Source organism: Mytilus galloprovincialis, chromosome 8, assembly GCF_965363235.1.
Source record: "Mytilus galloprovincialis chromosome 8, xbMytGall1.hap1.1, whole genome shotgun sequence".
Classification (NCBI taxonomy): domain Eukaryota; kingdom Metazoa; phylum Mollusca; class Bivalvia; order Mytilida; family Mytilidae; genus Mytilus; species Mytilus galloprovincialis.
The window spans coordinates 82,999,945-83,012,766 of NC_134845.1; the positions used below are offsets into that span (position 1 = coordinate 82,999,945).

Consider the following 12,822-nt stretch of genomic DNA (forward strand, 5'->3'; position numbering starts at 1 on the left):
CATTTAAATATTTCTGAGTTTTCTGTTTTAAATTAATCATTGATTTGTCGAGCAACAATTAAAAAAAAATTGCATTGTTTCCATAAATCCTACAAGTAACTGAAATTTGTCTTCTAAACAAAATGAACCAAAACAACCATGAGGTATTTATGTGAATGATTAGCAACTAAAGAAAATGTGTACATATATATTATTATTTCCATCTTACAATACACAGTATATTCTTTTGTAATCTCACAACAGTGGAAAAACTAACAAACCCTTAAAACTGTGTTCAGAATTAATTTCTTCATCTTTATTTGGAGAAACAACTTTTGCAAGTCAATCATAAAATTAGTAGGTGATAAAGTATAATATATAAGTTGTTCTTATCAAAGTGATATCTAAAATATGTCCTTGTAATGTACTATACCTTCAAACCTGAGTGTAGTACCTCCACTACCAGTGACGGGAAAACCCCAACTTTCCCATTTATTTCTCCCTCCCAGTAGCCATCATCCACACCGTTATCATCTTTACGTAGAACTTTTATCAACATTCCCTCATTGAATGATAATTCCTCGTCAGATAAACCTGAATAGTCATACAAAGCTCTGGCCCAAATTCCATCTGTACAAAAAAATAGAATGATTAATTTTAATATTATGTTCAATGATCATTTTACCCAGTGTTTTACACTGTAACCATAGTGAGCAAAACATTTGTGCTCTTTTTTTAATTCCTTTTTTGAAATTCCATTGTTTATTTTTTATTTTTATATATTTATGTTCATGGATTCCACTTCCTATAGGGTAGGAAAAAACTTGCATATAATTTGACATTTGATTTCAGTTTTGTTAAACGTCAACATGTATTGTTATAGAGCATTTAAGGTGGTACCCAACACTTTCACTAAAATTGATTTGGCTCGTATAATTTTCATAAATTTTTACAAAGTATTTACTTTGACCCTTTAACAAAAATATAAAAATTTCTAAATATTTGAACCAACCAATTCATCAGAAAAATTACACTGGTTATATAGCAGTTTGACAAACTCTAATTTTGATCATTGAAAGGCTTAATATTCCCTTAACAACACAACATAATTAAAATGTTTAGCTGATTTTACAGAGTTATCTCCCTGTAGTGTTAGGTACCACCTTAATAAGTGGAACATTTAAATTTGTGGTTACCTTAAGCTTGTACCAATAATATTGAGGAAAATTGGTATACAAATTCAACAGGCCCATTGTCTATAAAATACTTCTTACCAATTAAAACAGCTAAGATATTAAAACATCAATTTATGTTTAATGTTAAGAAAAACGAAAAATATTAATGGACCTAAATTCTTTATTCAAATTTAGATTGTGAAAAGTAAGTACTACACACTTTAAAATTATGAGTTATCTCTCTTTGGTCAAATCATTAATCCTCTTTACAGATATTTTATTTTGGTATACATAATATTTTCCTCTGTGCCAAATAGTACTGATGAACATACAACATATTAACAGATTACAGATCTATTTTTTAGAGAAACATTTGCTTATTCTGTGTTTTTACCATTTACTTCTATCAAAATCAAATTTTGTATTTCATCCAGAAATTAATTCTATTATCAAACAAATATTAAAAAGTCCACCTTACCATTATAATACCCAACTTAAAACACATGAATAATCTTCCATTACAGTAGGGCTAATTACCTCCCTTGTAATTTTATCACATCAAACTAAAGCAGGAGTTATTACCTCCCCTGCAAATAATATAAGGAAGGACAAAGAGCATACCTGACAGATCTGGATTATCTACTGGCATTGTATTGGTTGTCATCTGTACCTCCATGTCACTAGAGGAATATGATGTCACTTCCTGTCTCATGGGATCTATTGACGAGGTCGGTGACACTACCTCAGTATGAGGAGGTGATGTTGCCTGAAAGTCTGACTGAGTCACAGGATGAAATTCAATATTTTCATTGTCTCCAAACATTTCAACATAATTCTCTGGAATGTAACCTTCACGACCTTCATGATTACGACCTTTGACCCAGCCATCACCTTCACCACTACTGATTATTTCTAATTGTTCATTTTCCACCATGTCAAGTTCGTCTCCATTACTGGCCTGCAAAAATGGAATTAGGCAAATACATCACTGCAAATAATTTTGTTTTGTCAAAGATAACTTCTCTTATTTAAAGGGGCCATTTGAAGCCTGCCTCTGTGTGTGGGATTTTATATGAATTTGGTTAAATATACTTACCATGAAATTACATTTATATTATATAGAATATGTTTGCTTTCACAACATGTTCTCATCGCAATTAACTAGGTGATTAAAAATTACATCCATGAGATGTACTCACCTACGTCATAGTTCACCTGTGTAACATACACTGGCTTTAGTTTTAATTTTTGCGTTCAAGAGAACGCATGTTTCTCGTCGGCAAGGATTTTTAACAGTTTACTGTTGAAAATCCTTATGTTTTATAAAAGACATTATTTGTTTTCGGAATATCGATATACGATTAATTTAATGTAAATCAGAATACAGCGCTTCTGCCAAGTTTCTGATATGCACGTTTTCGTCATTTTTACAGCTTACGAGTCTGGAAATACGACGACATAGAAAATGACCTTTGTTTAGCCGCAATTTTCAAACATTAAATCGGGTCCGAGGAAAGGCAGAATTTAGCTGTCAAAATCGGACATGTTACGTGAGTGCTACGTTTTTAAATAGATATATATTTAAACGGATGTTTATTTCTTTTTTCACGCTCAGCTGACCGGATTTTTCACTGCATTAGAGCAATGCTACGAAACGGGTCGAGTGTAAAGTTTGGATAAAGTCGATTGTTTACAATTTGCAGTCTGTACACGAGACTGTGTAAACACATCACTATATTAAAATCAGAATAGGTATTATGACCAGATCTGATTGTTTTTCATGTGGAAAACGTCCGTATGGGAGCGTATACCACTATTGTCACTAGAACCTCAATTGGTTAGATTGTTTACAATTTGCAGTCTGTTACGTGTACACCTGGTACACGAGACTGTGTAAAAACATAACTATTAAATCAGAATAGGTATTTTGACCAGATCTGATTATTTTAATGTGGATAACGTCCGTATGGGAGCGTATACCACTATTGTGACTAGAACCTCAATTGGTTCAATAAATTTCAATCAGAAAAGGGAATCTGCCCATTTCTGATTGTTTTATTTGGAAAACGTTCCATACAGGGAGCGTAGACCAACAGTGATACTGTTTTAACAGTTGATAAATACATCACAATCAGAATAGGGATTTTGCCCACAACTGATGATGTTTATTTGGTTAACCTTTCATTCAGGGAACATAAACCATATTTATTGAAAATAAAACGTGCTCAATGGATCACTATAGACTTAAAATAGAAAAGGGATTTTGCCCAAGTCTATTTGATTAATGTTGACATGTTTCATACAGGAAACATAGGAACTAGAACAACATGCATGATTTAGAATCTGTAAGTTGCATTCATTCTAATAAAATACAGATTTGATATCTTACATAAAATTAAATCATAACTATTTATTTATTGCACATTGAGATATTTATGGAGCATAGAATTGCACGTGGATGATTGTTGCAAATAAAATAAATTAGAATCAGACTAGTGAATTTAAGTCCAGGTCTATCTGACTTTTCTAGACATCCTTCCACCCAGGGAACATTATGTCTACTTTTATTATATTTTAAAACAACACAAGCATAGCTAATATTTGGTTGCACATTGTTTTTTGTGATGAACCAACAGTTTAGTCAATTAACATATTTGCTCATATTGATAATATATTGAACAAGTGTCTGGAAATAGTCAAGACAGATATTAAAGACACTGAAAATGATACATTGTTATCTAGTACAATACAAATGTGATTGTAGTTTAAGCATACCAATACATACTTCTTTTAAATATGTCCAGTTTAAATCAGGACAGTAATTCTTAGAAGCCTGAAATATTTTTCCAGAACAGCAAATTGCTGTAAATATTTAATTATTTTTTTACTGATAAATAATTCTCCAATGCTCTAACAGACATGGAGACAGTAAGAATGGAGCACTGTTCTAAATACAGTTGATAGCTTGTGACAACTCTTTTTACTTATATTAAATTTCATGGTCAGTTTACTTATGACAAGAAGAACATGAATATTATAAGTATGAACTGCTATAACCAATTGTTTGTTTTTGTCGGCAGTAAGGAAACAAAGGCTTTTATATGTTTTTATGTAAACATTAGATTGTCTATTGAATAAAGAATTTAGGGGATGCCATGATGCATTTCACAAAGACTCATTCAAGGTAATGGCTTATATATTGATTACATAATTCAGAGTGTACATTGCCAATGCATTATTAAATATAATATGTACTAATTCTGTTTTGTTTTGAGTACAAAAAAAAAAAAAAAAAAAAAAAGAGGTGATAACGTAAGACTTAAGAGACTATCTTACCCTCACTATATGGGAATCACTGTCAAATTATACATATATCTTCCAATCATGAAAGCAAAAGGAGTTTGGATGCTCTTTTAAAGATAGAAAATTATGCCTTAATTTACATCTTAAGTTTTCTAAGCAATGCCAACAGATGGGCAAGTTTCTGCTATAAGGATTCATTCATTGGGTCCGTTTTATTCTTATTGTGAGATTGGTAGAACCCAACAGTTTATGCAATGGCTACACATTGTTTTTCCTAGAGTTAAATATTGATTCAGAATTCTGAAGTATAGAGGACTCAAATATGCTGATTTATAGAAACAAGATTATCATTAATTTAGATCTTGTAAAAAAATTAGTAAAATATTGGTAAATAAATAAATAAGATTTAAAGCATTGTGGATGCAGGATTTATTTAAAATGCTAGACATGGTCTAGGAAATTGAAGTAGTTCTCAAGATTTGAAACTATCTATTATACAGCTCTTTATATAAACCTTTTATTTAGTCAGTCTTTACAAGATGCAGAAAAAAGAAGAGGTTTTTTTTTTTTTTTTTTTTGAGTAACACATGATGTACCAATATAAACATATAATTATATATATACATTTCAATTGGTTCTCAAATTTTAGCACCAGTGTAGAAGCAGTTAATCTTACAGCAAAATGTAGGAAAAGCAATTTATTTAAAAGACTGATTAATAGTTAGCAAATAGCTTTCAATAGTCTAAGAATAGTACATGGAAGTAAAATATAGTATGATAATTCCATGTTTATATCAAATCAAATGCGAGACATTTTCTTAATATTATACCTAAATATTAAAATGTCACTGTTTATGTTTATTTTTGCTCATTATAAGCATAAAGTTACAAAAATCTAGTCTGGTCAAAGTCAAGTTGTATATTATCTATATGCAGGAAGGTTTTCCGAATGCATGTGATTTTAACCTCGGAATTGATGGTAATTATTCACTTTTCAATTTCCATATTACCAGCCAGAATAATATAAATATATAGCATACAGTTAGTATCTTATGCAAGAATATGCTACACAAAATTGAAATGTGTTTATTTTAAACAATTACTTTGAATTTTGATTCAATATTGTTTTGAAAGATGTGATTATTTAAATCACATTAATTTTGTTTTTGCCAAATCTGGGGACAAATGCAAAATTCTTCTGAGTGACTAAGTTAACCAAATGACTGGGTTGAAGTCACAAAATACTACCAAAAGCTGTTTGGTTGATATATACATGTATTGAATCATATCAGAATGTATAGGATTCAGATGAGGTAAGCCAAGACAGAAATAAAATGAGCATTTTTGATAGTGAAACCATTTCTGAAATAACTAAGAACACTTAAGGATACTGCAAGTTGGTACAAGTGTTTTCCATATTGCCAAACAAGTGTTTTTCTTTAAATACAACTATAGAACTATATTTGACAAGTTGCATTTTAGTATTTCTGATAGCGAAATAATTTCTGAAATTAATATAAACAATTGTCAAGAGCAACATACAAGAGTTGTTCATTATGTCAAATTTTTGTTTCTTTAAATTTGGAACTGTACATGGCAAGATATTCTAGAAAGTTAACCGTTGTGAATGTTAATTAGAAATATCAAAACATTTTATTTTAGACAGATTTTTCATAGCTGGAGAAAATCATCTGTTAGCATTCTTTTTGGACTTATAAGGACAACAATCATGGCTTTAATTCAGCTCAACATCCAAATGTTCTGTGGATCAGTATATCAATGGAAACATGTATACTGAAACTTTTCCACTGATTTGTCCATTTCTGTATTTTTACACTTGAGTAGTCCAATACAAAACAAAAATATTGTTCATGGTTGAAATGGTAGACATTGTATTCAAAGGTTCTACCACTCATAGAAATTTTATCAGATTTTTTAAATTTAGTCAGTTTAGAGAATTGTCATTATACAATAGTACAAGACTTCTCTTGATGAAAATATTTTATTCTAAATCTATGAAATATTAAAAGTAGTATATCTAGCAGAGAAGCAAATTCTCAGGGACTATAACTTTAAAAAAGTTTAAAGATTAATCCAGATTTAGCATAATCATGAAACAACTTTGGTTTGAGTCTTTAATAAACTTTGATTGTATTAAGGACACCTATTTACAAAGTATATTTTAATTGTTTATAATTCTTTAATTAAGTAGAAAAGAATTTATTTCGAAAGATGTGATATTGATCAGGTTATCAAAAGATGACAGCAATCATATATTATCTGTTATTATATTAACATAGAGAAAACAATGGAAAGTTAAAGAAAGGTAATAATGTTTCCAAATAAACTGAAGTTTCAAAGTGGAAAGTAATGAAATTAAGGTTGGATTAGTTCTTGTCGATTTGTACAAGCAACAAGAACAACCTATTCAGAAATAAATGCTTATTTACTGTTGCATAAATATTACAACACATTTAGCTCATAATGAAGGAGCTTTAATATAATTATTTCTATACTGACCTGCAGATTATTTATTCATCAGATATAGAAATATGGGGTATATATATACATGTGAGTGCCATTGAGACAACTCTACATCAAGTCTATTAATTTTGCATACTTGTATTTATACAATCTGCAAAGTTTGCCATTGATACATATAGTTATGCAGCATAGCTTCATTGTATAATAAATTCAGTAATTTCGGTTTTTACTAATATCCGTATTTACAAAATTTAATGGAGTTACTTTTTAAAAAATTTCACATAATTTTTTTTTTATATGTTGAAATTGTATGTGTGTGAGAGAATTTATCCTCCACCAAATGAAATACTGCTTGTTAATCAGTAAATATTCTATATAATATAAATGTAATTTCATGGTAAGTATATTTAACCAAATTCATATAAAATGGTAATTTTTGAAATCTCAAGAAGAGATTTTATATGAATTTATAGGGTTAAATATACTTACCACAATCCACCACCACCCCTGGAATAAATTCAGTTTTTTTTGTTCACTTAATTGAAATTATTCAATTAAACGACAAATTAAAACTAAAGCCAGTGTATGTTACACAGGTGAACTATGACGTAGGTGAGTACATCTCATGGATGTAATTTTTAATCACCTAGTTAATTGCGATGAGAACATGTTGTGAAAGCAAACATATTCTATATAATATAAATGTAATTTCATGGTAAGTATATTTAACCCTATAAATTCATATAAAATCTCTTCTTGAGATTTCAAAAATTACCATTTTCTCCCAGTGTAGAAGAGATATTGGGGGCTTGGACTGTCTTCTGCTTTGTTGTTCCTTTTGACACATTCCCCATTTCCATACATTAATATAATGTTCAATCATAACTTGCTTCAATGTTGGGGCACTTTACAGCTGGCAATACCGCTCACCTATATTGAAACACATTCTTGCCTTCAGAATCTTTTTTTTTTGGTGCGTTTAGATTACTTTTTTATTCACTGACAAGTTAAGGTCACAAAACTTACTATCAGTTTCTTGTGACTTTAAAGTACTGTTATTAACTATAAATAAAAATACCTGAAAATCATAAATAGCTCTACATCTCTTTGGCACTGGGTATGCATGCTCAGAACTTCCATGTGAGAGGTAGCTATCATCGTATTTTGTAGCTTCAAATGTGTCATCAATGAAGTCATCATCGTCATCATACTTTGTATAGGTTTGTTCAATTTCATTGCTCATCTAAAAAGAAAAGAACACAGATATGATAAAATTATTGTAATATTTAGGTACCTGTATTTTACAGTACTTAATTTGTACTTGAATTTTAAGGACTACAGATTTTTTGATGCACGGTTACATTTTTAGCATTTTGAACATCTGTCTTTTTCAAATCTCATAAAGTTATGTTGTTCAAACATGGAATACTGTGGTCAGTGTTGGTATTATTATTGTACCAATATTTTTAGTACAAATCAAATACGGGAAAAGACAAGTACCAATATGACAATAATTCTAAAGTAAAGAAATTTCCAGTACTACAAATTTTAAGTACAGAAATAGTACCTATGCAAAAGTAGCTGTGTAGTGGGTATTCAATTTAAGGGACTTGCCAAAGTCTGCATACAAGCCTAAAGGAATTTTGCATTTTAGTGAAACTTTAATATTCAGTGTGCACCTAACAATTGACCCACTCTTCCTGTCACTAGAACTAACCTTTCCCGTACTATCACTCCTCACAGACACTTGACTAGAACTTCTGGACATGGCATCTTCTTCTACCCGCAGACTTTCAGCCTGAGCACTGGCTAACCATTCATCTACATTTACTGTAAAGAAATCAATTAAAATATACAATATTTACAATTTATCTAAAGGTTTGACTGTTTCAGAAAAAGGAGAAGGTTTGGTACCATTAAAATGTTTAATCCTGCTGCAATTGTTTGCACCTGTGCTAAGTCAGGAATCTGCTGTTCAGTTATTGTAGTTGTGGTCTGTTTATGTGGTTCTTAAGTGTTTTTCGTTTTTTATAGATAAGACCATTGGTTTTCCCATTTGAATGATTTTACATCAGTAATTTTTGGGGCCCTTTATAGCTTGCTGTTTGGTGTGAGCCTAGGCTTCGTGTTGAAGGCTGTACCTTGACCTATGATTGTTTACTTTTACAATAGTGACTTGGATGGAGAATTGTCTCATTTGCACTCAAAAAACATCTTCCTATATCTAATTATACATGTAACTGGGAACAGATCATATGCATTGGTCTTTTTTCGTTCAAAATTGTGACAATATTTTATGTAAAATGAGCTCTATTTAACATATTCAGATCATATATCAGTGTTCTCCCCAGAAATTTTGGATAGCATCACATTTTGCGTAAAAAAATACAAAACTAAATATCTAGTACACAAAATTAACTATTTTTATATTATATCAAGTAAAGATAAAGTAGCAAAAGTAGCAAAAAAAAATCAATTTACAGCTAATACATTAATGCTAGCAAGACAAATCTTTGTTTGGCTTGCTTGCCTTGCTTGTATCAATGTTTGCTCAAGCATGGCAATTAAGAAAGGCGGGGCTTCAGCTTGTTTACATCATACTTAAATTTTATTGGACGTTATGTTTGAAGTTAAGGAGACTAAATTTTAAACATCACAGGATGACAAATATAAAGCGCAATCGTAGAAATGGAAGCCAAAAAATGTATTTGTTTTTTCTCGAAGATATGCATTTTCATCATCCAACTGAAAAGACTGTGGTCAAGTACTTTTAGAAAAGCAAAATAACTATTCGAACACACCTACTCTGATTTAGTGATTCATTACATAGGTATTTCATTTGACCCATATATTTCATCTTTTATAGTACTGTGATTTTTTTTTATGTTATAAAGTCAACCTGTAGCTTTGCTATATAAAAATGATAGAATCTGAAGCGAGATGATGTATTAAATGTTCTTCCTTTGTGCGTTTTTTAGACAAATTATTCATCTCAAACACACCCTAACATAAGGAGGTTCGCTCGATTTCCTCTTTTTGATACAATTTATTCCAATTTTTTGATTTTTTTTCTTGAGTCACGTACTGGAAGGACAGACACGGAAATAAGTAAACTTATAGATTGATATGTTCTCCGTCTGTATTAATTAAAAAAAAAAAGGGAAGAATTTTCTTCATCCAACTTGATAGATAACCATGTCGTCGACTTGATATCTAACTGTTCTACTTAACTATGTAATAGATAAATTAAAAACTTATACAAATGGTTGTTTTTTACAATAAAACACTCGTATTTGAGAAGAAAATTGTTATTTTATTTGTTTCTATTCACTTTTAAAAAATTTCTTACTAAAGTAAACATAACAGAAAGCATTTATCGCCTTCTCTATAAACAAAGAATAATCAGTTTGAAGGTTTACAAGCAAAAATTAATCCAAATTGCGCAATATTCAATAACAATAGACATAATAAATAAAATAATTAAGTCATCCCCCCTAATTAATTTATCCCTTTTATTAGAAAATCAAGTGCACCTTCTTATGTTAGGGTGTGTTTGAGATGAATATTTTGTGTTGAAAACGTACAAAGAAAGAATATTTGATACATCATCTCGCTTCAGATTCTATCATTTTTATATAGCAAAGCTACAGGTTGACGTTATAACATAAAAAATTACAGTACTAAAAGATGAAATGAATGGGTCAAATGAAATACCTATGTAATGAATCACTCGAAATCAGAGTAGGTGTGTTCGAATAGCTTTTTTGTTTTACAAAAAGTACTTGACGACAGCCTTTTAAGTTGGATGATAAAAATGCATATCATCGAGAAAAAAAAATACAATTTTTTGGCTTCCATTTCTGCGATTGCGCTTTATATTTGTCATCCTGTGATGTTTTAAAATTTAGTGTCCTTAACCTCAAACATAACGGCCAATAAAATTTAAGTATGATGTAAACAAGCTGAAGCCCCGCCTTTCTTAATTGCCATGCTTGAGCAAACATTGATACAAGCAAAGCAAGCAAGCCAAACAAAGATTTGTCTTGCTAGCATTAATGTAAAAGCTGTAAAAACTTTTTTTTATCATGTATATGAATTAAATTCATTGTTTCATGGCACTCAATGAATTAGTCCCAGTTGTTTCTTATCTTTACATCAAAATGATATGTATGGTATATTTTTTCTGTCTACTGTCCATCTGTTGTTATTATCGTGAAAATGCGGATTTTTGACATATCTGGTCCGGTTCCGATCCTTAGTTTACACAAAAATGTGCAATGGCGGCCGTAGAAAAATTTACGAAAATGAGTCTGAGAATAAACATTGTTTGACAAAAGATTGTGCATGAATAAGACGCTTTTAATGCATTAAATGGATTAAACATAAACTTAAGCCAATTATGATAACTTTTTAAAGAAGTATTAAACTTAGTTTAGCTCTAAACCAAAATTCTCGCACTTGTATTACCGGAAGAGAAAGAAAGTAATTTTTGGAGAGATGCACAAATAAACGACCTTTTTAAAAAAAAATAAAAAACGTTTCAATCTTTGAAAGTTTGTAATACAAAACAAAACGTAGATTTCGAATTGTTTTGTGATTGCATTTTTCCATGTCGAAATTGGTGATTGCAGACACGTGGTATTAGTCATGTCACAAGTGTCAGCTTGGGATATTCGCATCCAAACAGTAATCACCCTGAGGGCAATTAACACCTAGCTATTTGATCTCTTAATTGCTTTTAGTGTCTGACTTAAAGGGATTACAATTAAAGGTGATATAATTTTTATGATGATAATCAATAATAGATGAAAGTTCAAAATTGAGGACAAGTAAAATAGCATCTTCAAAATAATTATAGCGTTGCGGGAATAATTATAGCGTCGCGGGAATTATTATAGCATCACGGTGAAAAAATATAGCGTCGCGGTACCGCGACGCTAAAACTGCCTGGGGAGAATATATAGACACCTGTGGATTATATAAGATTCTAATGCAACAACGTTTGTAACATTCATTTTGATTGGATAACGTCACTTTTTTACATGGCATCATTTGATAATTGATGCTATGGGACGTACGCACAAGTGCAGACGGCATATGACAGATTTTAGTTACATGTTTTAACATCGTTTTCTTTCTGTTTCATTAGAATGGAGATAACAATATTGTATTTTAAGCTCTAACGGCATCAATTGGGGATTTGATGATCGCAAATACCTGTTTACTGTCTCCACTAACGTGTTGCCAGTAAACTTAGTTTGTGACCATCAAATCCAACATTGATGCCATCGGGGCATAAATACAATACAGTTATCTCCTAAATTTCACCCTCAAGATGTCTTTTTGCTATTTCTGTAGTTGGATTAAAATCATTATGTTGATTATTCCGGATCTCCTTTCCTTCATACTGAATATAACATTCCAAAACAATTATATGCTGTGGCATTTGGTCTAACATTTTTATTCATTTTTTTACCAGTATAAATTTTTTAACAAAGAACTAATTTATAAGATTTCTTCAAATCTCAAACCTCCAGAATCTCTGAGCATTTCTATCCTGGCCTCAGCCTTATCTTTGGCAGTCTACAATGGAAGAAAGGAAGATTATTACATTTAAACAAAAAGGAGAAAGCCATCAAGTATAAATCTGGTTAACAAAAATTTACAGTTTGTTCTTTCGGTTCTAAATTGTTCTGTTGCACCACTGTCCAAGGTTAGGGGTGGTGGTGGGGGTAGGTGGGGGGTTTGATATCAACAAACATGTTTAAAACAGACATTTCTTTCTGTATGTGCATGTTCTAAGTTAGGTCTCAGACTGTAATCCAGAGGCTGAAATTTTTTGCTGATTATCATATTTGTTTTTAAATCTATTGTATTGGAC

General features: G+C 30.7%; 1 protein-coding gene across 6 annotated transcripts in view; it reads right to left on the reverse strand.

Moving 5' to 3' along the window:
* Positions 1-12,822, reverse strand: part of LOC143042689 (F-BAR and double SH3 domains protein 2-like) — a 65,525-nt gene that overhangs the window by 14,759 nt on the left and 37,944 nt on the right. For all 6 annotated transcript variants that reach the window (XM_076215133.1, XM_076215131.1, XM_076215128.1 and 3 more), the window contains exons 13-17: positions 12,473-12,524; positions 8,659-8,771; positions 8,020-8,184; positions 1,776-2,112; positions 413-609 (exon numbers count right to left, since the gene is read on the reverse strand). In XM_076215133.1, the coding sequence (XP_076071248.1) occupies positions 413-609; positions 1,776-2,112; positions 8,020-8,184; positions 8,659-8,771; positions 12,473-12,524 (864 nt within the window). The remainder of the gene's footprint in view (positions 1-412; positions 610-1,775; positions 2,113-8,019; positions 8,185-8,658; positions 8,772-12,472; positions 12,525-12,822) is intronic.